General features: G+C 38.0%; 1 protein-coding gene across 1 annotated transcript in view; it reads left to right on the top strand.

The window, feature by feature from the left end:
• Nucleotides 1-22,752, top strand: part of LOC127621740 (serine/threonine-protein kinase MRCK alpha-like) — a 93,262-nt gene extending 70,510 nt beyond the window's left edge. The window contains exons 18-40 of the mRNA XM_052095451.1: nt 588-693; nt 1,020-1,168; nt 2,575-2,666; nt 3,050-3,126; nt 5,256-5,294; nt 6,010-6,126; nt 6,607-6,681; nt 8,650-8,755; nt 8,859-8,995; nt 9,288-9,427; nt 9,528-9,609; nt 10,758-10,977; nt 11,430-11,492; nt 12,015-12,307; nt 13,366-13,660; nt 13,790-13,887; nt 14,445-14,529; nt 14,656-14,779; nt 15,016-15,133; nt 17,811-17,928; nt 18,087-18,244; nt 19,441-19,515; nt 22,620-22,752. Of these exons, the coding sequence (XP_051951411.1) occupies nt 588-693; nt 1,020-1,168; nt 2,575-2,666; nt 3,050-3,126; nt 5,256-5,294; nt 6,010-6,126; nt 6,607-6,681; nt 8,650-8,755; nt 8,859-8,995; nt 9,288-9,427; nt 9,528-9,609; nt 10,758-10,977; nt 11,430-11,492; nt 12,015-12,307; nt 13,366-13,660; nt 13,790-13,887; nt 14,445-14,529; nt 14,656-14,779; nt 15,016-15,133; nt 17,811-17,928; nt 18,087-18,244; nt 19,441-19,515; nt 22,620-22,751 (2,899 nt within the window). The 3' untranslated portion in view covers nt 22,752. The remainder of the gene's footprint in view (nt 1-587; nt 694-1,019; nt 1,169-2,574; nt 2,667-3,049; nt 3,127-5,255; nt 5,295-6,009; nt 6,127-6,606; nt 6,682-8,649; nt 8,756-8,858; nt 8,996-9,287; nt 9,428-9,527; nt 9,610-10,757; nt 10,978-11,429; nt 11,493-12,014; nt 12,308-13,365; nt 13,661-13,789; nt 13,888-14,444; nt 14,530-14,655; nt 14,780-15,015; nt 15,134-17,810; nt 17,929-18,086; nt 18,245-19,440; nt 19,516-22,619) is intronic.
• Nucleotides 22,753-26,612: the final 3,860 nt, after the last annotated feature.

The following is a 26,612-nucleotide window of genomic DNA, read 5'->3' as shown; positions in this document are numbered from 1 at the left end:
TGCAATTTGGTGTTTTGAAACAAAAACAAACATCTTTACAGAAGAACTGATATTTCTCTGTGATTATATTTTAGTGGGTAGTGTTTCTTTTAGGATTTTGTTTTGATACAATAGGATAGTACTGTATTTATCCACTGGGGATAACTGGGACATTGCAGCTGTAGAAAAATTCTAAAATAGATAGTTATTTAAAGCACACGGACAACTTCACTGATTAAATATATATTATAATTGCATTTTCTCCTACAATCTGCTCATACATTATATGCACTATATTGTGTAGAATTTTATATATATATATATATATATATATATATATATATATATATATATGTATATGTATGTGTATATGTATGTGTGTGTGTGTGTGTGTGTGTGTGTGTATATATATATATATAATGTATGTATATATGTGTGTGTATGTGTATACCTATAGTAGACATGCATATTAAGCTGTGAGAATGAATGTAAACATCCAAATATTACTCACTTGACCTATAAATCAGATCTTAATGAGTCAAATATTGCAAATGCAGTCTCACTATGCCAATAAACATCTCAATTTGAGTTGAACTTCATTTGTGCAGGGTGAGCGATGAGAAAGATGCTCGTGGTTACCTACAAGCTCTGGCCACAAAAATGACAGAGGAGCTTGAAGGGCTCAGGAACACCAGCTTGGGGGCCAGAGGAACGGTAAAACACGCACGCACGCGCACGTTGGTACTCCTATCAATATAAGGACTCTCCATAGACATAATGATTTTTATACTGTACAAACTATATATTCTATCCCCTAAACCTAACCCTCACATAAACCGTTTGACATAAAAAAAATATACATTGTTTAGTATGTTTTGAATGCTGTTTGAATTACATGGACACTAGGGGTGTCCTCATAAACCACATTTATTGCACAATAACCTCGTAATTACTACTTTTTAACCAAAAAAAAAAAAGGATGATACTCATTCTCCTCTATATGCTCTTCTGATGTGGTGTGGCCTCTATCGATTTGTCAGGACATGCCGTGGAAGATGAGGCGCTTGGCTAAGCTGGACATGTCTGCCCGTCTGGAGCTGCAGTCTGCATTGGATGCTGAGATCAGAGCCAAACAGGCCATCCAGGATGAGCTAAACAAAGTCAAAGCATCCAACATGGCCACTGATTGGTGAGACCACACACACATGCATATACTGCTTATGCACATACTTCTGCCCAAGTGTACTGAAACTAGAAATTTGGTATGAACCCCTTTGGTGGGAAAACTTGTCTGATTACAGAACTGTTTATGTATTTATTTATTTTGTCTTTTAGGGTGTTTCTTTGCTTTTTGTTTTACTCTTGGTGTGAGTAGGCTTTAAAAGGAATAGGCTTTTTTTGTTCTCATTTACTCCTATTTCAAACCCGTTTGACTTTCCTCCATGTAACACAAAAGGAGATTTTAGGCAGAATGACAGACCCTGATATACTTCCGGAGAACTTCTTCTTTGTTCTTCGTTCAGGGGTAAAGAGAAGTTCTAAACAGCTGAGCAACGGTATACTGTTTGCGAACATTCAGAGACCTGCCACATCACTGTGGGAGCTGTTTAGAGGAGCATTTAAATAGGAGGACGCAACATGTAAAACCAAAACATATTTAACATTAAAATGTGATGTAATGTGATGATGATTTAAAGTAAAATATGCAGTAGAAATATTAAATTTATCTTGTTTAGATTTATGCCGCTAATGCACTAATAAGTGGCCATAATATGTGCCGATTACTCTCTGTTATTGTAATTTATGATGACACTGATACTACTGCAAAGATAGGTTTATAAAACGGTGTTAATATTCAGAATAAAGACAAAAGAATGGAGATAGTGGAATATCTTACTTTAGACAGATGTGTAAAAGGCTTTCACTGCAGATGGCACATGAGTGAATGGGTACTTGACAGTATTTGAGTAGATTTGATTCCTTTTTTAGACTAATTAAACCCCCCAAAAAATTGCATGACATGGTCTTGGAAAATGTCTCTATGCGAATGATCATACAGATGTTGGTAAATTTGCACCAGCTCGCTAATAACTCTGCATGCAGGTGTGTTCATGTTGAATACTTATTGAAAAATGTAAACAAAGCAGTAGGTGGAGCTTCAGGTCACACCTACTGATGACGTGTGCCAATGGCAGCAAGAAGGTGTTTAGCAGCCGGTTAGAAGTTTTCCTAAACTTTTGCCCAGATGAGCTGTTATGAACCACCGAAACGAAGGCAAAAACACCTTTTTGGCCAGATTTGTTCTAAATGATGTCATAACAGTTTGTTCTCAGATTTTGTATGAAGTATATCAGGGCCTTAAGTCACCACTCACTGTCATTCTATGGAAAAATTATTCAATTAAAACGAATGGTGACTGAGACTAACATACTGCTTAAAATTTACATTTGTGATCCACAGAAAAAAGACAGTCATGAGGCTGAGGAAATGGCAGAATTTATCCATTTTTGAACGAACTATCTCTTTAAGATGAGACTATCTCTTTATTCAGTTTAAATAGTGACAGTTTCCCAATCTGTTATTTCTGTCTTACAGCAAACTGCAAGAATCTGAAATTAAGAACCAGGAACTGCTGACAGAAATTGAGAGACTGAGGAAGGAGATGGAGGAACTGAGGATGAGAAAAGGTGAGACAATCAAATATCCACATAAAACTTTTTAATAATAGCATTTGACAGTTATTTTGTAATTATTATGCAGCTTTCATAACCTCATTAATTGAGACTACATTAGATATTTGTACTTTTAAATATTAACTTGTCATACAGCCGTTCCATTAAAATGAACCAGTGAAATTCTTTAAATCAATGGCGGTGATCAGTTATATATTATAAGAGATACATTTTCCGGTTTACGTTCACGTAAATATTTGAACCTTAAATCCTGATGTTAATTTAAAAATATGCATGGATATGTTCTGCGTCAACTACCCACATTTTTCAGCAGTACAATTGACATATTTGAATAATTACAAAGTCTCAAAGCAATAAAACTCTGTCATTTTTTGAAGGTGTGAAGCATCAGGATTCTCAGAATTCCTTTTTGGCCTTCCTCAATGCACCCACCTCTGTTCTGGATCAGTTTGATGTAAGTTTGAGAACAACTACATGAGAGTTCAACATCATCATTCTTCTAGTTTACTTGAACTTTCTCCATTGTCATCTGTTTCAATACATTCTCCTCTATTTTATTGTGTTCTGCTTTTTCTCTTAACAATATATGTGGTTACTGTTTATTCTTTTTCTTTCATTCTGTTGTCCACTAGGACTCATTTTCCTCCTCTTCATCTTCTTTAGTTGAATTGTGGGAAGATGTAAGTTCTTCTTCAGTCCTATTTTAGTGGAATGACAGTATCATCCAAACATGTATTGTTTACACTTGTAAAAGCAGACGTGCAACATCCACATCTGCCAAATACAATGAGCCAGTTTGAGCCTCTCAATCGTGTCTGATTTGGCCCATTCATTTGTTAGGTTTGGGAACAGAGAGTTAATTGACCGTGCAGAAGTCAGATTGAACTTTATTCTCGACACAGCAAAAAAGGTGGAACAGGGTATGTGTGTGTTCACACCTCAAATAAAAGTGTTTAGTTGGAGGGAATTTTTGGAAATTTTCCAAATATGTATGTGAGTAAGACGACCAAATGAATTGGTATCTATGTATATTTACACTATATGTGCATTAATATAAAATGTGTGTGTGTCCTTGAAACCATGCTGAGGATCATAATTTGTATTCTACCGGCAATGAAATTCAAGGATATGTCTTACAGTGGCCCCAAAAAGCATTTAAACACTTAAGTTGCACTAATTATTATAATTTAAAATATGATGACATTGATTAGATAACCAGATATCAAGTCAAGTGGCATAACTTTGCAAAACATTTGACTGAAAGTAATGTGTTATGTTTTAAAATTTAAAACAATATATATATATATATATATATAAAAGTTTGAGGTATTTGAACACTTTCTGGTTGTCATTAGTTAATAAGTTAATGTTGAACTACACCTATGGTTACTCTGCTAGGACACCCGTGTGAACTTGAGGGAACTGAATTCATACATCTACTAAAATGACCTTGGGACCATTTGGTGCAAGTCATTGCCTAATGGCTCAGAAAGTTATTTCTGAGAAAAGGTCTTACATCATTTGTTTTCAGATGCCAACTGGTTTGAGATACTGTTTCTAAAGCAAAGTAATTCATACATCAAGTGTGCCTTAAAGGAACAATTCACAAAAAAAAAAAAACAATTCTCTCATTATTAACTCACCCTCATACCATCCAGATGTTTATGCTTTCTTTCTTCTGCAGAACACAAATTAAGATTTTTAAAAAGAATATCTTAGCTCTGTTACAATGCAAGTGAATGGTGTCCAAAACTTTAAAGCTCCAGAAAGCACATAAAGGCAGCATAAAATTAATCCATAAGACTCCATTAGTTTAATCCATATCTTCTGAAGAAATCCAGTTAGTTTTGGGTGAGAACAGACCAAAATGTTGATATCAGCAGTCTCTTTGGCAATCATGATTTCAAGCTCGATTACACTTCCCACCACCATCTAGTGCATGCGTCAAGCATTAGGAAGTGTAATCGAGCTTGAAATCATGATCTTGCCTAGAGACTGCAATTTGGTCAGTTTCTCACCAGAAACTGATTAGATTGCTTGAGAAGACAGATTAATCCAATGAAGTTGTATGGATTTCCTTTATGCTCCCTTTATGTGCTTTTTGGAGCTTCAAAGTTTTGATCACCTTTCACCTGCATTGTATGGGCCTACAGAGCTGAGATATTCTTCTAAAAATCTTTCTTTGTGTTCTGCAGAAGAAAGTAAGTCATAAACATCTGGGATGGCATGAGGGTGAGTAAATTATGAGAGAATTAAATTTTTTTGGGGAAATTATTCCTTTCAGTTTCCAACTGCTTTTTAGGGCCGCTATATCTGATCCTACATCGGATTAATTACGATCCACCCCAGTCTCTTGTGATATTGACTCCTGATGGGAGTTCTTTAATGTGAAGTGATTCCTTTGTGCGTGTAGACTAGGTACTAGGTACGCCCAGAGATCCAATCACAGATTAGACGTGTTCCTTCACACCCTAATTCCCTACCCCTACTCTCTCCTACCTTCAGTCCCAGGTCTTTATCCTATTTATCCAACATGCACATAAAGTTTAACGCTCTCTCTTATCTTCTCTCTCTCATCTGAAGCGGTCACCTTCTTTTGGTCCTGGAAGCAAAACCAGACGTGTAAGATGCATTACAGTAAAATTCCCCCGTCATATTGTGACCTGTAGTTGTGACAGTCCATTTCATACACTGCATGGGTGGCGGTTGTTTTTTGGTGATATTAGTATTGCATGAGTCCTTTAACACTTGCATCTAAACTGTGTTGATGAACCTTTCTGTCATGTGCCTACTTAAAAACTCCCAATGGTCAATGGTCCCATTGACTTCCATTGTAAGCGTCTTACTATAATCACTTTTTATATATATAAACAAGGTGCGTCAAAATAATTTTTGGTGGTAATCAATTTTTGGTGTTTATTAAGCTTAACTTGTATTGAACCCAGAACATTCCTTTAATATAAGTCCCTCATAAACATTGGATCTGGTTCTTTTTATTGTTTTCCATGTAGTTCAATGGGTTTACGGTTGCTCCATGCTGTTTCTGTCCTTCATTTCATATTGCATGTGTTGTTGGTGTGTGGTCTGTGTTGTGGGTGTGTTGTGCCGTTACTGATGTCTTGGCTGAGAGCCTGGATCTTTACCATGTGCTTTGTACTGCATAGTGGGTGTGATTCAAGTAAAAGTATGATCGTGCTGATAAGCTTTATAGTCTTACCACTATGAAGTCTTTTAAGTGTTTTCGTTCCACTCTGCATGGTGGCATGTTGTTCTGGTTTCATGACGCATGTCGTATGATGTTATTGGTAAAGATAATTACTCTCTTGTTCCTTCTCAGCTTGACTCTGCAGATTTTACACCCTCCAACACACCTTCACGAGATGATGACTCGAGATCTCGCCGTATATCACGCTCACGCTCCCCATCCACCGCCAGTGATATGGAGCCTATTGAGGTACACTTTAACTTCTTAAAGGCCCCATGAAATATCTTTGATATATTTCCTCATGATATTAGGGTGGAACATATTGATTGGCCTGTCCCTTTTTTGTTAAATAGCCAGTAGGCTAAATTTAAGTCACAGCCATGAACCATTTTCTACTTTCATTTGGGGGAGGGACATTCTCATTCTAGAGAGCATTTGATTGGGCAATAATCTGTGAAGTGCGAAATCAGTCATCAATATTTCTGGTCTGTATTCCAAGAAGAGGAATACTGTAAATTTTAAATGCGTATATCTGTTAAAGGTTAATTTTGATAACTTTTGAAAGTACACTAGCACATGGATGGCTTCAAAGCTAATGAATATATACTAAAACCTACAAAACTCCCATTTTTTCCCACTTTAACTCTTGCCATTACCTTTGTTTATGATGTAAAATGTGTTTGTGATGTTAGAGAACAGCACTGATATGTTGGTATGCTCTCTTTCTAGTTGATTGACCACTCGTCACGTAGTCTTCAGACTCCAGTCAGGTCAGGCTATGGAAGTCTGGGACACTCTGGAAAGGTAACATGAGGAATTTTGACCACATTTCAATATCTCACAGTTCTTGTCCAATAGGTATTTAGAGTCCAACGGTACAAATGTTAGAATCGGAAGAGATTTATACTGCTGTAGACTTTTTGTGTGACTTTCAGTGGGTAGGACTGCTTTGCACTATTTATATGTGAGAGCAATGAAAAACATGGAGTAATGCAGAAAAAAGAACCAAGCAGGACGTCACATGTTCCAAACAAGTCATGGCCTGGAAGAACTTTTTATTAAGAGGCCTTGTTGGCACAACACAAATTTAGGCACCACTAAATGAAGAAATTTAGTTATTTACTTTGCCGAGCAATGTTGCAACTTGCCTCTAACTGGGTAAAAGGGAAAGGAGGAGGTGAGAACCACCTTGACGATACAAATAATAATTGAATGATTAACTTAAAGCAAAATAACACACACACACACACACACACACACACACACACACACACACACTCACACACACACACACACACACACACACACACACACACACACACACACACATACAGGGCAGCTGCATGTAGTTCTCTCTCTCCCGAACTGCCGCCTCCGGCCAACTTTATCCTTCTCATTGGCTTGATTAGCCTGATTAGTGTCCAGGCGTACGTCATCATGGACCAGCCCCGCCTTCCTCCTTGCCACATTCCTCCCTCATTTGCTTCCCTGCCTTCTCGGACCTGGGAGGGAGACAAGGGGAGGGAAAATCAACAACAAAAAAAGAGGGAAAGGCAGAGAGAGAGAGAGAGAGAGAGAGAGAGAGAGAGAGAGTGAGAGAGTGAGAGAGTGAGAGTGAGAGTACTTGCCTGGTCCTCGGTCACTCCTCCACCCTCTAGTGGATTACAGCCGCTCCTGCTCAGGTGGATCGGAGGCAGTCCTCCTGCCCCTGGCAGACGGAATGCCCCGCCACGTTTTTGTGTATGTAGGGGTCTCCTCCGCCCCTGACAGCAGTTCTCCCGCTCCAGTCAGTCGGCCATGAGACCCTTCCTGTTTGCGGATGGCAGTCTTATCTTTGACCCAGGCACATTTTAGCGGCCTGACCGTGTTTGGTAGCGGCCTAACCACTGCAGGCATTCGGTAGGGAGCCCCTCTTCCCCTCGTGGTCAGCGATCGTTCCTCTGCTTTCAGGCAGCCGGGCTCCTCAGTCCCCAGGTGGATGGTTGTGGCTGCTCGTTTGGCGTGGATGGTAGTGACGATGACTCTACTACGGTGCATCCGTCCTCCATCCTAGTTTTCAGCACCAATATAACAGGGTAAAAGGGTAAGGAGGAGGCTAGAACCGGCTTGACGATACAAATAATTATTTAATGATTAACGTAAAGCAAATTAACACACACACACACACACACCCACATGCAGTGTGTTATGTACATATCTATTTGTTATGTATTTAATTTATTGGATTATCAAATAACAGGCATTATTACCTCATGATTATTTAATATATATAAGGCTTTTTACCTTGCATTTAAAGCAAAAATAACTATATTGAGATATATTCCATTACCGTGATAATAAATTACTTATACGGTGAGGTTTTGGTCATAATGCCCACCGTAGGGGCGGTAGAGTGGGTTGGCTGCCAATCACAGGGTTGGCGGTTCGAGTCCTGGCCTACACGACTCCACATGCCGAAGTGTCCTTGGGCAAGACACTGAACCTCAATTTGCTCCCAATGGCAGGCTTGCGCCTTACATGGCAGCTCTGCCGCCATTGGTGTATGAGTGTGAGTGTGAATGTGTGTGTGATAGTGTGAATGTGTGTGTGATTGGGTGAATGGGACACAGTGTAAAGCGCTTTGGTAAACTCTAAGGTTAAAAAAAGCGCTATATAAGTGCAGACCAGTTACCATTTACCCAATTATACTTTATGTATTGTTTCCATTGGGAAATACAGTATTTGGAAGCAGAAGTTTTTTATATAACATAACCGATTTTCTGTGCTCCACAGCCCAAGGCACATCAGTTTATTGTGAAGTCCTTCACTGTTCCTGCCAAATGTAACCACTGCTGCTCTCTGATGGTGGGACTGATCCGTCAGGGCTGCACCTGTGAAGGTAAGATCAACAAAAGTGATGCTGGTTGTTAAAAAGTGTAAGGAACTGCTTATTGACACAATACTCAGTAAAACTTCTACATCTTTTCCATCTTTCCCTACAGTCTGCAACTTCTCCTGTCACGTCACATGTGCTGACAAAGCCCCTTCTGTATGCCCTGTCCCACCAGACCAAACCAAGGGCAAACTGGGCATCGACACACAGAGGGGCATTGGCACCGCATATGAGGGACATCTGAGGGTAATATTTGCTCTTCATATGTTGCCCACAATGGGCCAGTCTGTCTTTATTTTGGGTCTCCTGTCTCTATAATCAAAGGTTTGACACTGAGGACATACAAAATGTTATAAAGCAGGTTTTGCACATTTACCATGTCTCTTTCATTTGTTGTACATTTGTTTGTATGTACTTATTAGCCAGTATCATATTTTAAATGTTTTCCATTGAGATGTAAGAAGCTCTCGGGGTTTACCTGTGAAAATGTTTCTTAAACTGTGGCATTGTATAGTGAAGATGTGGCAATCTTTCCCAGGTTCCAAAGCCAACAGGGGTTAAGAAGGGTTGGCAGAGGGTCTGGGCAGTGGTGTGTGACTTTAAACTCTTCCTGTATGAGCTTGGAGAAGGAAAGGGTGCCCAGCCTGGTGTCGTAGTTAACCAGGTCATTGACATGAGGTAAAGGTCGTCATCCATAAAATACGGAAAAAAGATGGTTATACATTTGAATTCTTGACTTCTATATCAAGTTTGACTTTCTTTTATCATCTGTTCTCAGGGATGAGGAGTTTTCCGCAAGCTCTGTTCTGGAGTCTGATGTTATCCATGCTAACAAGAAGGATATCCCGTGCATTTTTAGGGTATGCATGCATGTTGTTTTTTCACCCATGATAGTGGTTCTTAACAGGTGGGTTGTGACCCAAAAATGTCTCACAGGTCTGTTCTGATACAGTTGTGGACAGCTGTGAAAATAATGCTAAATGCACATAATAAAATGCAACTGACCATTTAATTGTGCATAGCAAAGATAGAGCAAAACAAATGAACAAAACTGCATCAGGTACAGGAAAATACAACCCCAATTAAATAAAATACGGCTTCACTGGCGACGACTATAAACATGGAATGTGCTGACCATGATTCTAGGTTATTAGCTGGTGAGAGCATATTTAGAAACCAAAATTGTGGATGTCATGGTAATAATGTTGCTATTTTTGATAATGTTGGACCATGCAGTTCATGGTAATATTAATACATTTCAGCATTTGATTTTTGTTTACATGTAAAATCTGGGTCGTGAAGCAAAACCAGTAAAAACCACAGCTTTAGGATAATCCTTTCATTTAAGGGGATAGTCCACTCAAAAATGACAATTCTTTCACCATTTACTCACCCGCATGCCATCCCAGATGTGTATGACTTACTTTCTTTTGCTGAACACAAATTAAGATTTTTAGAAGATTATCTCAGCTCTGTAGGTCCATACAATGCAAGTGAATGGGGGCCAGAACTTTGATGGTCCAAAAAGCATATAAAGGCTGCATAAAAGTAATCCATATGACCCCAGTGGTTAAATCCATGTCTTCAGAAGTGATATGAGGGGTGTGGGTGAGAAACAGATCAATATTTAAGCCCTTTTTTACTATTAATTCTCCTCCCTGCCCACTAGGTGGCGATATGCACAAAGCCTGTGAATTGCCAAAAACAAACAAAGAATGTGAAAGTGGAGATTTATTGTAAAAAAGACTTAAATGTTGATCGGTTTCTTACACCTGTCATATTGCTTCTGAAGACATGGATTTGCCACTGAGGTCATATGGATTACTTTTTTACTGCCTTTATATGTTTTTTTTTTTTGACCTTCAAAGTTCTGGCCTCCATTCACTTGCATTGTATGGATCTATTTAGTTAATAATTTTAGAGAAAATAATGAACTAAGTGAACTATCCCTTTAAAGATTTAATTCTTTAAGTATTGTCTACTGTCTTTTTTCCTTTTAATTCAACAGGTAACAGCATCTCAGCTGTCCGCATGCTCCCGTCAGAAGACATGCATCCTGATACTGGCCGACAACGAGCAAGAGAGAACGAAGTGGGTGTGTGCACTGAACGAACTTCACCGAATCCTGAAGAAAAACAAGCTGAAGGAGCGCTTCGTCTATATGCCTAAAGAAGCCTACGACAGCACGCTACCTCTCATCAAAACCACCCAAGCTGCTGCTATTATAGGTGGGTACCATAGATGGCATGAAATACTCTTGGAAAGTTGACATATCCTGTGATGTGACATGTTATAAGCCATTTAACTCTATTTTAAACTATGAGCAATTCTAGCTATTCTTTTATATTACGTTTGTTGTGATCTCATAGTAATTAATGATTTGTAATATATTTAACAATATATTTGTCATACGATTTCAAATGAAAGAATAAACTAAGATCTAATTAAAAATACAAATTTGATCAAAATGACCTAAAACAAATGACCTATTCTAGCTCCTAAAATGTACACTTTCCCTTATTCATTCATATTACCTGATATGTTGATGTTGAAGTCCATGGACATGTTATGCATCAACTACATGTGTACAGAGACACCCACATATCATGCCAGATCAGCACTGTATGAAGCAAAAACTGTTGCCTTTGCTGAATGATTAACCAAGGATTTCTGTCTTAAGATCATGAGCGGGTTGCTTTGGGGAATGAAGAAGGCCTGTTTGTCATCCACGTCACCAAAGATGGTAAAACATCATTAATCTTTCTTCAGTGCCTAGCATATTTGGTGCTGGGGCTTTGTGGTAAAATATCTAGAGTGGTAGCCGAAAAGGTTGTATGTTTAAACCCAAGAAGGGCTGATTCATGAGCTTCCACCACAGTGTCCTTGATTAAGGCACTTAAACTTAGGTTGCACCAGGACATCTTTTCCTGCAATAAGTGTATATTTGGTTGCTTAAGATAGAAGCATCTGCTAAATAAATGTTTTTTTTTTCTGTATTTGTTGGAGCAGACAGACATATTTTAACTTTATGGCACTTTGTACATGTACTGTACATGTATGTATTTTGTAGACACCTTTATCCAAAGCCACTTGAAGTGCATTGAATGTATACAATTTATCAGTATGTGTATATGTGTCTAATTCCCTGTGAATTAGAGTTAGCTACTATATAAGATAGGCTCTACCAATTGAGCTACTGATATTTTAAAAAGAGCACACCATTTTCTGACCATCATCTACTGAACACCTTCTCTCCTCCTTACAGAAATCGCCCGTGTGGGTGACATTAAGAAAGTGCAGCACATAGAGCTGATCCCATCAGAGCAGCTGCTGGCCGTCATTTCGGGCAGGAACCGGCAAGTGTGTCTGGTCCCCATGGCTGGGCTTGACGGGCGAGAGATGGACAAGAATAAAGTGGCAGACACTAAAAACTGCCAGGCGCTGGTGTCCGGTGTGGTGCGCAATTGCACCTGCTTCTGCCTGGCCATTAAACGACAGATCTCCTTCTTTGAAATAAACAAGAGCAAGTCTCGCCACTGCCATCTCATGGACATACAAGTACATCATTCAAAACGTTTTGTCTTGCTAAAATTAATAAGTAAAATCATTTATTGTTCATGTCAATGCCATTTAATTTATAAATGAACCATGAATATTTCTTTAAATTCTACATTTGTTTGATTGTTGTTGGTTGATAGATTGCAATAATATCTAAATAGAAGTGCCTTGCTGTCCAGTGTTGGGTGTAATCCAATTACAAAATAATTTGTTACTGTAATCTAATTACTTTTTAGTCAATAAAAGGCAGTATAATTCATTACAATTTAAATACTTGGAATCAGATTAGTGATACTGACTTACAATTAATTTAATTGTAAGTACGTTATAGGGTTATGCTTATTTCTAATGTATTATTTATGTAGAATACATGAATTATGACCCTGTAACGAGTCATTGTTTAGGAGAAATATGAGGTGCTGAGTGTATGACTTGTGTGTAACCATGAACAAAAAAAATATAGACATTATTTTAAATTTGTTGAGCCGAAATGTGTGTTAGAAAGTAACTTATAAGTAATTATTAAACTGATTACGTTTTTACAGTAATTAGTAAAATCATCTGATTACAATTTTACAGAAATAATTTGTAATTTGTACCGGATTACTATTTTTAAGTAACTTAACCCAACACTGTTGCTGTCTGATGCCTACATAGGCAGCATCCAAATTAAAAAGAAACCTCTTAAAGGAACAGTTTTCCTCAAAATTTACTCATCCTCATGTTGTTCTCATGGTTGCCAACTTTCACGCATTTGGCGTGAGACACACTCTTTCAGGCTCTGTCTCACACTCTTACTTTACCCAAGTAAATCTCACGTCAAATAACAAAAAAATGTAATTCAATATAAAATAAATATTTCCATCAGCACAAGACTTGTTTCGAGCCGGAAACAAATGTACCACCGCAACGCACATCAGCATGCCACAAAGACAGGATAACCAGAGCTCTGGTGTAACACATACTGATAACATATACCGATAATATGCTAATCGGATCTCCAGTGATTGTATTTGTAACTGCGCACAGCACCATCAACTGCCCTTTTTGAATTGCAGGCTCCTGGAACTGTCCAGTGGATGGCGCTGTTCAGTCAGCAGTTATGTGTAGGCTATCAATCAGGCTTTATGCGGTATAGCATATATGGAGAATCCCCTCCGGTCAGTTTACTCCATCCAGATGACCCCACGCTGGCCTTCATCAGAGCGGAAAACCTGGATGCACTTTGTGCTGTGGAGATCACCAGTAAAGAACTGCTGCTCTGCTTCAGCAAAATCGGAGTGTACGTGGACACACATGGCAGACGCTCTCGGCAACAGGAGCTCATGTGGCCCGCGATACCCACGGCCTGCTGTGAGTGTAGAGGAACCAAAAAAGCTCAAGTTTTTCTGTGCTAATACTATACAGTAATAGAGAAGACTCAATATGTAGCCATGAAAAGGTTTGGTTGGATTGACCTTGTGTCTGTTTAATATCTCACAGGCTACAACGCCCCCTACCTTTCAGTTTACAGTGAAAATGCAGTGGATGTGTTTGATGTGAACACTATTGAATGGATTCAGACCATTCCTCTCAAAAAGGTTTGCTTTTTTCAATTTCAACAATAATAATAATAATAAAACACCTCTTGCACACCCGAATGCTTGCAGATAGATGCATTGGCCACAGGAAATAATGTGTAAAAATAAGAGAAAGTCTTACAAGAGATTCAATATTTCTTGAGATAGAAAAGTTTAGGTGATGCCACCTTCATTAGGCATTGAAGTCCATTATACGATACTATTGCAGTTCATTTCCTGTATTGTATAGTTTAGTGTAATGTTATTTAAAACCGATATATTGTACTCTTTTGCTCTTTTCTAATCTTTTCTTTCATCTGCACTGAACTTTGATTATTTGTGCAAATATATTAGCTTGTTCTGAGTTTGAGATGTGGTCAGATTGAAATGATCGAGTGCTCTGAGTGGTGGCCAATTCCCCCCTTCCAAAAAACAAAAACGAATGATTGGTGTTACAATATCAAAACTTATATTTTGAATGAAAGTTTTTTTCGAATTATAAGTCATGAATCCGAAGCCATAAATGAGTCCTTTTATAAATGCATGAACAAACTCAGAATCTCATTGGCTATGCACAGGTTCGGCCGTTGAACACGGATGGCTCTTTGAATCTGCTGGGCTTAGAGACGGTCAGGCTCATCTACTTCAGAAACAAGACTGCAGGTATGAAAAGACTATCCCAGAATCCATAATGGCATGAGTTGGTAACTGATGTATGAGCCTTTGTTTTAGTAGTGCTGTTTGAAATAAATGACTAATTCTGAGATGTGTTTACGTGTTTGCCTCTAGAGGGGGATGAACTGGTGGTGCCTGATGTGTGCGATAACAGCAGGAAGCAGATGGTGCGCAGCATGAGCAATAAGAGACGATTCTCATTTCGCATTCCTGAGGAGGAGCGACTGCAGCAGAGGAGGTGACACACACACACACACACACACACACACGCACGCACACACGCACGCACGCACACACACACACACACACACATGCATTGGCGCAGCTATCCTTATGAGGGCTCTTAATTTTTGGGTGAACTATTCCTTTAAAGATTAACAAATGCTCTAAAAAGAATTATATCTTCCAGATAAAACTGCACACATCTAATAGACGTCTCTGCGATATAACTGTGCTATTTGTGTGTGTTTGCAGAGAGATGTTGAGAGATCCAGAAAAGAGGAATAAGCTGATCTCAAATCCTACGAATTTTAACCATGTTGCTCATATGGGGCCTGGAGATGGAATGCAGATCCTCAGAGATCTGCCCATGGTGAGAGACTCAGTGCACTCAACAGTCAGTAGCAAATACGTCACGTTGAATGCTAAAACCAACTGTTCATGTCCATCTGTAAATCATGCTTTTTTACAAGCTCATTGTGCTGTTTATGTTCCTGTTCATTAATCAGTGTGGTTTCCAACAAACCTGTTCATGGATCTCTATTCATTGCTCTTATTATATGTCAAAAGTCATTTATCCATAATGCATTGACATGTAAAGTGGTCCCAAAAAGTATTTGGATACCCAAGTCACAAATGTAAAAAAAAAATATATATAATAATTGCATCACATGCAATATCAAACCAAGTGGCATTTATTTGAAAGAAAGATAGTACAAGCAGAACAATTTGCATGAGATGATTGTAAGGTTAAAATGGTTCAAAAATTTGACAAAGTACTTGCAAAACTTTCTGGTTGTCAGACGTAAGTGGAATTTTACACTGCCTGGCCAAAAAATAAAAGTCGCTGTTTGGATTTAAATAAGCAGATACTTGAGAGCCTATGATTGGATCATTATTGCAGTGATTAGTATGTTTCAGCTGGCAATAATTATTTTAACCCAAACTGATGCAGTGTGTAGCTTCTCATTTCTTAAATAACCATGTCAGATGACATGTCACGTGTTCGTAGAAAAGATGTTACTGTGTTCAGAAGCCAGATGTTCAGAAGGGGGCAAATTATTGGCCTGCATCAAGCAAAGAAAACAACTAAGGAGATTGCTGAAATCACTGATATTGGGTTCAGAACTGTCCAACGCATTGTTAACCTGGAAGGATAGCTGTGAAACCTCAGCATCGTAGAAGAAATGTGGTCTGAAAAAAATCTTTATTGATCATGATCAGAGATCACTAAAATGCTTGAAGCCACATCTTAAAAAATTACAGTAGAACTCAAGGCTATGTTTAATAGTGAAAGTAAGAGCATTTCCACACGCACAATGTGACGAGAACTTACAGGATTGGAACTAAACAGCTGTGTGGCCACAAGAAAGCCATTTGTTAGTGAGGCTAATTGGAAAAAAACGACTTAAATTTGCTAGGGAGCATAAAGATGGGACTGTGGAATAATGGAAAAAGTAATGTGGTCTGATGAGTCCAGATTTCACCTATTCCAAAGCGATGGGCTCGTCAGGGTAAGAAGTGAAGCACGTGAAGCGATCCACCCATCATGCATAGTGCCCACTGTATAAGCCTCTGGTGCCGGTGTTATGATCTGGGGATGCTTCAATTGGTCAGGTCTAGGCTCAGCAACATTATGCAGCAATAAAATCAAGAGTCAGCTGACTTCCTGAATGTATTGAATGACCATGTTATACCATCAATGGATTTTTTTTTTCTACCCTGATGGCACGGGCACATTCCAGGACGGCAATGCAAAGATTCACCAGGCACAAATTGTGAAAGAGTGGTTAAGGGACCATGAGGAATCATTAACTCTATTGAAAGTCTTTGGGATGTGCTGGAGAAGATATTACGGAGTGGTTCGATTCTCCTGTCATCAATACAAGATCTTGGCCAAACATTTATGCAACTCTGGACTAGGGCTGGCACTGTTATGATACCTGGATCATGGTTACTGTCAAGCTCAAATAATGTCATTAATAACCTTCAAATCACCATTAAAGTTGCTCATATAACTCGTGCATTTTATTCAGTCATCCAAAAGTGAATTAGCCTTCAAACAAAGACTTTCTGGAGCACTGAGTGCCAGACTTTCAAAATAAAAGCCTTAAGAAATTACAATTGAAATGTATTATCAATGTATTGTTAACTTGTTATTATTATTTTTATTAGAAATTACAATAAAAACAAATTGGGTTCCAAAAATTACTGTGTAATTGAAAAGTGGATTGTTATACTAATAAAAATAAAATGGAATAAATGAGAGAGACAGAGAGAGAGAGAGAGAGTGAGAGAGACAGAGCGAGCGAGAGAGAGAGAGATCTGAAACCATTCACAAGTCCACATACAAGTTCAAATGTGTAAAGAGATCTGGCTTCTTTGCTACTGAAGACTTTGACTAGAATAACTGTTGTTTTTGCTGCTGCATCCTGCAGACTTGTTAGCAATAACGTTTTGCACATGCTCTTATGTAATTGTTTTTTTGTTTTCCTATTTTATATTGAAATAATGTATTGTTAGAGGTTTTTGTTTCTTTACTCATAGAGTACTCCCAATCAGTTCCACTGTGAAATATAGATGTTTATAGATTGGGAACGGTATTGGCCGATACTGATTTTTCAGATATCAGATCGGAAGAGAAAAAATGGTATGGTTTCATCCCTACTCTGTATGGAAATAAATGTTGTGATGTTGCATAAGGTTGTCGAAACAATGCCACAACGAATGCGAACTGTAATCAAAGCTAAAGGTAGACAATCAAAATATTTAGTGTATAATTGTGGTAAAATTACTTTATGACCACCAAAAATCTGTCAATAATTTGCAGATGCTACTTGTTTTGATGTTTTGCTATATACTGTAATGCAATGAAATTCATTCAGTTTTAAGTTTGGCTTAAGTTCCTTATAAGATCGTTATAAAAGTAGATCCCTAGTTCATAGCTCAAACATTTGTTGTCATCATGTCACATCTGTCCCACTCATTGCATGTTTGTGTGTCCCTGCTTTGTGTGTGGTGGTCTGTTTGTTTCTTTATGTAACCTGTAGAATGTGCGTGCTCAGGACAACCGGGCCGGGTTCAGTGGCTCTGTCAGCATCCCGTCCATTACCAAGAACCGAGCTGAACCTGGGAGATCCATGAGCGCAAGCAGTGGGCTGGGAATACGTAAGTACTGCATTATGTATAATCTAACTGCTATTATTCTGCAAGAACGCCACACGTGACTGTATTTGCTGAATTCCTTCCATTCTATCCTCAACCCACATTCTCTTCCTTCCTTCCTTTGTGTCATTCTATGTGTCTTTCTTTCTTTTCTCTCTCAGGGTCTTCCTCACAGAATGGCAGTGCTCTAAGGAGAGAGATGTCGGGTGGCAGCTATAGCTTTAAGCGCCAGACCATGACATCACCCTCAGAGAGCTCGCTGTCGTCAGGTGGAGGCATGGATGTGGGCGAAGCTCCGCTCTCTCAGTTTGATCGAGAGGTGAGTCATGATATAGGAGGAATCGGAACAGTGGTATCTTCATTACTTCATTCATCAATGCCGGGTTAGCACTGTGCAGGGAAGTCACAGCTCATAACCTCCATGGTGATTGCCTCTGGATAGACATACTAATATAAATATCCCATAATAATAATCAAAATTTTGAGCATTGCTCAGGTAATAAAAAAACGTTTTCATTCCAGATGCATTTAGAAAAAGGGACTACAAAAGGAGATTTTGTTGTACAAAGGATTTCTCTTATACACCACTTCACATTTAAATCACATAATAAATAATCAGAAATGTCTGTCAGTGACCTGCTTTAAAGGGTAGTTTGCCAAAACATTATCTCATTTTGTACTCACCCTCATACCATCCCTGATATGAAGGACTTTCTTTCTTCTGCAGAACACAACCAAAGGTTTTTAGAAGAATATTTCACTCTTTTGGCACTTACAATGCAAGTGAAGGGTGACCAGACCTAATGAAGCTCCAAAAATCACATAAAAGCCACATAAAATTAATCCATACAACTCCAGTGGTATAATCCATATCTTCAGAAGAAATATGATAGGTGTGGATGAGAAACAGATCAATATTTGAGTAATTTCTAACATAAATCTCCACTTTGACTTTTACTTTCAAAATGTAAATGACACTTTCATTGTATGAAAAAGAGCAGCATAAACATTTTGTTAAACATTTGTTCCATGGCAAAAAGAAAGTTATACAGTTTTCAAACAACATGTGGGTGTACTATTGGTAATCAACTCCTTAAAAGACGACATTTAAATTACCCTGCACACTTCCTGACATCTCCTGACTTCTAAAGATATGTCTCATCCCATCCCTCCCCTTTCTGTCTGACCTGTATGGGGTGTGTTGGAGGACCACTCATGGTGCCATTAGGCCCGTTGCAATCAAATACAAGTTAGCCTGAGTGCTGTGTTCTCCCCCTACCTTGCTTTGTCAATGTTTACTCAACTCTATGCCTGCCACCCCATTCTAAAAGATCCTAGTTAATAGAATATTATCCTCTGCCAGGCCCCATTGCAAACCAGCCGCCCGCACCCTTATCTCACCCCATCATTTCCCCATACTGCAGCGCTTTGCGTCCCTGGCCGACCTTTTGGCTGACCCATTTTCCTTCAAGTATGAAAGCCATTCTGGCACTCAGTCTGCCCTTTCCTTCTCAGTGGCAGGCCGTATCACCCTCGGAGAAGACCCCCGATTTGAAAAGGGCTTTAAGGACCCTGCTTAGTAAGATGAAGGTAAATTTCACATGTTTGCAGTGAAACACGCACACATACACGCCTGCTGTCATCCGCACACTCGGGCACCCCTGCAGAGTGCTTCTTAAATACCCACTGCCATTTTGTGCACTTTGAAGCACTGCCTTGTCCATCACTGCCTAGAAAAGATTCTATTGAAGCAGAGAGCTTCAATTCAGCAAGAATGGCAAGCTTCCATCTGCATGTTTTACTGTCATGCTGCTCCTGCTGGCCACCCACACTGTGTCCACTAGAACAGTAGTTCTCAACCTTTTTGACTCCAATGCCCCCCCACTGTCCAAGACAATATTTGAAGGCCCCCTCGCCCGAAACTAGACGTGTCTGATTAAATTAATTAATCATGGAAAATCTTTGATTCTAGAAGTTTCAGAAAGAGTCTGTTTATAATTTGTATGCATACATCTTAAAGAATTTTTTTAGCATTTTCATTAAGTTGAATTATTATTATTAATTACTTTAATATCTCTAATTTTAAAAACATTTTAAGTCAACTTGAGGCCCCCTTGGAAGTGTGCTGAGGCCCCCTAGTGCATCCCGGCCCCCTGGCTGAGCACTAGAGAAAATCAGGGTCTTTACGGGAAGCAGAGAGAGTTGTTTGGTCAGAAACATACTCTACACAAGGTGACATTTTGACCACAACATTGCAAGTGTTTTGATGTACATAATTTTATTAGAACTAATAATTATTCAAATTTGAATTTTGAAATAACATTTTTAGTTATTTCCAGGCATGGAAAAGACATGGACATTTCTATATAGTGTATATAAGACTTCTTTCACACTGCAGCTAAATGTGACCCAAATCTGAATATCTGCTCAAAACTGATTTTTATAAGGTTCTTCACATGATATTTTAAATGTAGCCCATTGCAGATACTGACCCGCATGCATGCACCACTTCATGTGCATGTGTATAACAAACTTCACCTTTATTCATAAGCAAAGAATTAAATTGCATTTCAAAATATTTAGGTATTTCGTTTTAGCTGATAGGACACATAATGCCTATATATCTAATAATGTGTCAGAAAGTGATTGAGAAAGACCATATTGATTGATACGAATGACACAAGTGTGTGACACAAGCAAAGAGTGCTGTTACATAAATCTATCTTTTCATGTGCATATTTTACTATTGGTAATTGTAGTCCAAATGAATTGCTAAACCCAATTGTTATGCCTAAATTGAATTTGCTTTCCTTAAAAAAAGAACTTAATGCATTAACATTTTTAATTTCAGGCATATGTAGATGTGTTATTGTTGAGTTGGATTGATGTAAAAATCACATTAAATCCAACCTGGCTGTTAACACAGAAGGCACATTGGAAATAATCAGATAGAGAAATATGAAAGTGGCCCAGATCAGATTTGAAAATATCAGATTCAATGCGCTTGTGGCTGTTCACATGGTCTTCCAATAAACAGACTGTCACATGTGTGTCAAACAGTCTGATTTGGTCCACATTCAGCTGCGGTGTGAATGTTGCTAGTTATGTTTCTAGTTATGCTCCCCCATAAAACATTTAATCATCATGAAATTAATCTTTCCTAGTCAAGTGAAATCTCTATAAAATAATTTGAAAATTCATGGAAAATCATTTATCAAAATCATTGGTTACTGCAATGCTAATGGCTGCTAAAGCACCCCCTTTCGACATTGCTAAGAATGCAACGTGGCATGAATTTAGTTCTGATAATTTCAAGCAGGTATAGCTGCCGGCCGGAGATCTCAAAATGGGGCGGAATCTCCAAAAGGGGGGTTGCACCAACTCCAAAAAGGGGCGTCACTTTCACGCACGGTTAGGGAAGGGATACCATAGGTTAAGGGCTCCCTAGATCTTTGCTGGCGGTTTGGGGCTGCCGCCCTTTTTTGAAGTTCTGCCTGCAGCTATATGCAGCTTTTGCACTCACATACTTGTGTAGAGTTTGTCTCTGTCCTTAGAGTGTGGATTTAATATTGTAATGTCTCCAAAGCTTTGATGCAAAGCAACACCACTAAATAGACTGCTTGAATATGTTTTTGCGGATGAGTGTTTAATTAAGTATCAATGTATTTCATTTGTCAGCTGACATTTTTGTAGTCTAGCAGTGTTTCCCACGGCACACTTTTTACAATTAAACAAATCCCATGGCACACCTCTATCCCACTGTCCCACATAACCATTGTTGATAGTTTTCCTTTTCAAGAACTTCCACGGAGCCCAAATTTATTTTGTGGAACCTGATCATTTTCCATGGCACACCTGACAATCTTTCACAGTGGTTGGGAAACACTGCTCTATAGTACCTTGTCCTCAAAATAATTTCTGGAGTAATGCACCACCTCAATCAGCTTTTATGTTTTGTAGACATGTCAGATCTCAATCAATAAGACAGGTGCTATAGAATATGATGTAAGCATTCAACACTTGTGCTGTATAATCTGCTATAACCATGCCAAATACAGATAAATCTTGTACAGTAGATGATTAATTGAGTAAGATTAATACGTTTTGATTTTTTAAATGAGCATGGCATGTTTACAAAGTGATTCTCTATTACAAAACCCACTTATTTGTTTTTTGTATTTGAGCCCTTGCCATATTTGGCCAGTGTAAGAAGACCCTTGCATGTATAGTTAGAGTCAACATGAAAATCTGTTTGCAACCCAATTTGCTTGCATAATGTGAGAAAAATAAAAACTTGATTGATTCTATTGAGAAGAATGGGCTCTGTATGGTTGGAAGGTAGGGGTTGAAAAATAAGAGGACTTGAGAAGGAAATTCCTTTTAGAGGTGGAGCAAATTATCACATTATGATGCAAGATTATGACGACAAAATGTTTTTCTTTGAAGTAACGTGTGCCAATGAATCGCTCACAATAAGACCAGGAGTGTATATTAAGAAAGTAAAGCGGGTCAATTTTGTTTCATGTTGACTTTAAAGGCATCCTATGTCCATCTTCATTGTGTTTTTTATATTTTTGGAAGGAAACCTATAGGGCTAGATTCTCATCGTAAATGTTGGCCGAGTACCAAACCTAAACTTTTTCTGTAGGTATTCTTTGTTCTTAGCATAATTCTTTTTATTTTTTGTTTTGTAGGACTCTGATTCGCCGCGGCACTCCACTGCCTCCAACAGCTCCACCTTTAGCAGCCCGCCAAGCCCCGCCTCTCCGCACAAGACTAAGTCCCTCTCATTGGAGAGCACAGACCGCACAGGGTGGGACACATGATAGACTCACCAATCAACCAATCACAACGTACTATGGGTGTGCCTGTCACCTTGCCCTTCCCCTCCCATACAACGTACATAGGCACAGCAGGCCCCTCCCACTTTTGCATAAAGGGTATCCACTGATCAATATACAAATGAGCAACAACACCACCTTGAGCAGTGGAAACATGACTGTGAGTGTTTGTAGGTTTGCGTTGTGCGTTGCAATAGTCATGAGCCCCCAAAGCTGATTGGACAAAAAAAAAAAAAAACAGTGAACAGCCCTAGCTAATCAGCTACAGGCATCTCACCGGCAGCCAATGAGACGTAATGTCACTACTACAAACCGGAGATGTGAATTTTATTGTGTCTGGTGTTTGTACATAGACTGGGTTAGAGGTGAACTTATTTATTTATCATTCAGCCATTTCAAGATGGAAAATACTATAATGTCCCTCACTATGTTCAGCTGTGGACCATATGGAATATTGACTCCTTTATAGAGTCCCACTAATATACCTGAAAAAAAAAACTAAATACAATGATGTATATTTTTTATTTGCTCTTAAAAGTGATGTGTGCACTAATTTTTTTTTTTGTTACATCTGGAAAAAAGATGAGGCAGCAGATTTCTGTGCGGTATGCTTTCAGGCGACATCATCTATTGCTTCCTATTCTAGATATGTTGGAATTTATTGGGGTTTTCTGTCATATTTTGATGACATCTTGGAATTTGTTACAGTCATTATTTCCAGTCTCCATCTAAAACTTCCATAAACCAAAATGACCTGAGTAAACATGTCACAGTGATGTACATAGGTTAAAAGTATAGCATAATATATAATAAGGAAGTATTGTAGAGATACACTAAGTGGAAAATTGCTTTTATTTTTAAAAACATATTTTAATATACTCACGCCAAGACCATCTGAAAAGCTTCAGTTGCATCTGTTGTTTTCGGTTTTGTTTTATTTTTTTTTACAAGAAAATACTGCCTTTATCCTTTCTTTTCTTTTAATGATTCCTTTAGATTATTTTGTGAGACACAAGCTAAGCTGTTTTGCTACAAGTGTGCTTTGACCATAAAAACTGCATCAACTCTATTTCTTTATAAGATAGCAATACATGCATTGACTGAAACTGTTCAAATACTGAGGTTGTGTGAGGAGACATGCAGGTATCATATTTCTTTAATCTGGAACTATTAAAACCAAGTGTGGAACTTGTTCCAACATGTAATTTGCAGACAAACAAAAGGCATTTTATTTTGTCCCTGGATGCATGGTCTCGTCTGTTACAGTATAGTTTCTTTTTTCCATGGAAAAACTTATTTTCAGAAAATGTTTTCATGCATAACAGCAATTTTGTCCTGTTAAGTGTTGAAACATATAGAACTATTATAAAATGTAAGGTTTAACTCTACCATTAAACTGAATTACATGAATTATCTGAGGTTATAACAGCAGTGCTCAGTTAAAATATTTTTTCTTTTCATTCCTGGGGTGTACTGTACAAAAATAACTTGTTAAATCTAAAGCTTTTGGCTTTAAATTAATTGTATTGAAAGCCCACTAACAAACACTCCATTTGATCCCATAATGTCATTCCACTTTTGTGATGTTTCTGATTATTCTGTTGTCATTGTATTTGTGGTGGTTGCTTTTATTCCATCCAATGAAAAAGGGACGATCTGAGAAATCACAGGAGTTTAATTACCAGCAAGGCTTCACTTTGTTCTATATTCTGTTTGGAGGTAATTGAATTATGAATTTCACATGAAAATGAGTCTTCAGCACTGTTTTTGTTTTTCAAAGTAAGACTCTTAGTAAAGTTCACCATATTTTCTTTCCACAGAGGGAAAATCACTGTAATTAAAAATGTTTTGATAGGTTTGGTATTCATTTGCGAGGTTAAAGGGACAGTTCACCTAAAAATGAAAATTGTCTCATCATTTACTCACCCTCATGCATCACAGATGAGTATGAATTTCTTGCTTTGCTGAACATGAAGATTTTTAGAAGAATATCTGAGCTCTGTAGGTCTATATAATTCAAGTGAATGGTTACCAAACTTTGAAGCTCCAAAAAGCACATATAGGCAGCAAAAAAGTAATCCATATGACTCCAGTGTTCAAATCTGTCTTTTGAAGCGATATGATAGGTGTGTGTGAGTCTTTTTCACTATATATCTCCACTTTCACTTTTTTTTTTTGGGTGATTCGTATTATTTGTGCATATTGCCACCTACTGGGCAGGGAGGAGAATTTATAGTAAATATGTCTTAAATATTTTATTTTTTTAACCCACACCTATCATATATCTTATGAAGACATGGATTTTACCACTGAAGTCTTATGAATTGCAGCCTTTATGTATTTTTTGTAACTTCAAAGTTCACTTTCACTTGCATTGTATAGACCTACAGAGTGGAGATATTCTTCTAAAAATCTTAGTTTGTGTTCAGAAGAAAGAAAGTCATACACATCTGGGATGGCATGAGGGTTAGCAAATTTTTATTTTTGGGTGTACTATCCCTTTAAAGGAATAGTTCACCCACAAATTGTAATTTTCATTATTTACTAATTTTACTCCAAAACCCCAATGACTGACTTTCTTCTGTGAAACACAAAAGGAGATCTTAGGCACAATGACAGCCTCAGTCACCATTCACTTTCATTGAATGGAAATAAGATGCAATGACATTGAGTAATAACTGATACCAACATATTTTTGGGTGAGCAATCCCTGCAGTATCATTCCATCTGTAGTAAGCCACAGCACGTGAATTGACGCTTATGGCAGCTTTTGCATGACTGCAGTAACGTTTAGGAAGCTACTATACAATCACACATTGAAATTATGTCTTAAGTGTGAACGTTTGATAGAAACCTAATAGAGATCCCAACTGAAAATATAACATCTGCATTTCAGCAACTTCTCTTTCACATCACAAATATATTTGCTCATTCTCATCTCAGTTGTTTATTTTTTTCCACAGATGTCCTTTGTAATAATTTGTACAGTTTTGCATGCATACTGTAAATGTCATTCCATTTGTTTCATGGTTGTATTATGTTTCTCACTCACTTGAAAACCTGTTTTAATGTGGATTTTGATCATTATAAGCAACAAGGAAACTTTTTTGCACAGAGGTATTTATGGTGAAAGGTAAATCAAAAACTGGCCGCTATGCATATATGGAGACTTTACTATATTAACCTGACACCGAGGTAATTCAATAAACAGAGGGAAATGACACACATGGATGCTAATAATGGTTTTATTTTATTTTGTATATAAAGCACTCAGGATGTTTATTTCTGGATATTACAAAAAAAAATCTCTTCACAGTTTTTGGTAAATTACATACAAAAATGACTCGATTAACAACTTTAGTGCTAAAACTCAGAAGAGCTCAGTTGTAATGGATATGCCAACTTCCTTTAAAAATAAACCTAAAATATCTATTCTAAAATTACAAATTTAACACTTCTATTCTAGGTTTTTTATTTGTTATTTTTTAATTTAAAGGTGCACTCAGTAACTTTTCCCCCCTAAATAAATGAATAGTACTTTTGAAAACTTGCTTAAAATCATGTATAGTTTTACCAGTAGCCTAATAAATGCTGTTTAATTATACATGGAGCTGGGCTCCCTCATGTGGGCTGCCATGATAAGATCACATGACCAGCTATATGACTGTAACCTCTTATTATTGAAAATGTTTACTCAAGGGATAAACTTTTGCCTTTGTGTGGTGCAGCACCAACACCACTAGGTTTCAGTATAAAGGAGGTCGTACACTGACGAGAAGTGCCGTATCCCGTAACAGGTAGGACAAAACATCGTGCAAATCGCGAGAGCTCAGATTCAAAGTCAAT

Source organism: Xyrauchen texanus, chromosome 28 (genome assembly GCF_025860055.1).
Source record: "Xyrauchen texanus isolate HMW12.3.18 chromosome 28, RBS_HiC_50CHRs, whole genome shotgun sequence".
NCBI classification, from domain to species: Eukaryota; Metazoa; Chordata; class Actinopteri; order Cypriniformes; family Catostomidae; genus Xyrauchen; species Xyrauchen texanus.
This window is presented reverse-complemented; position numbering and strand designations above follow the sequence as displayed.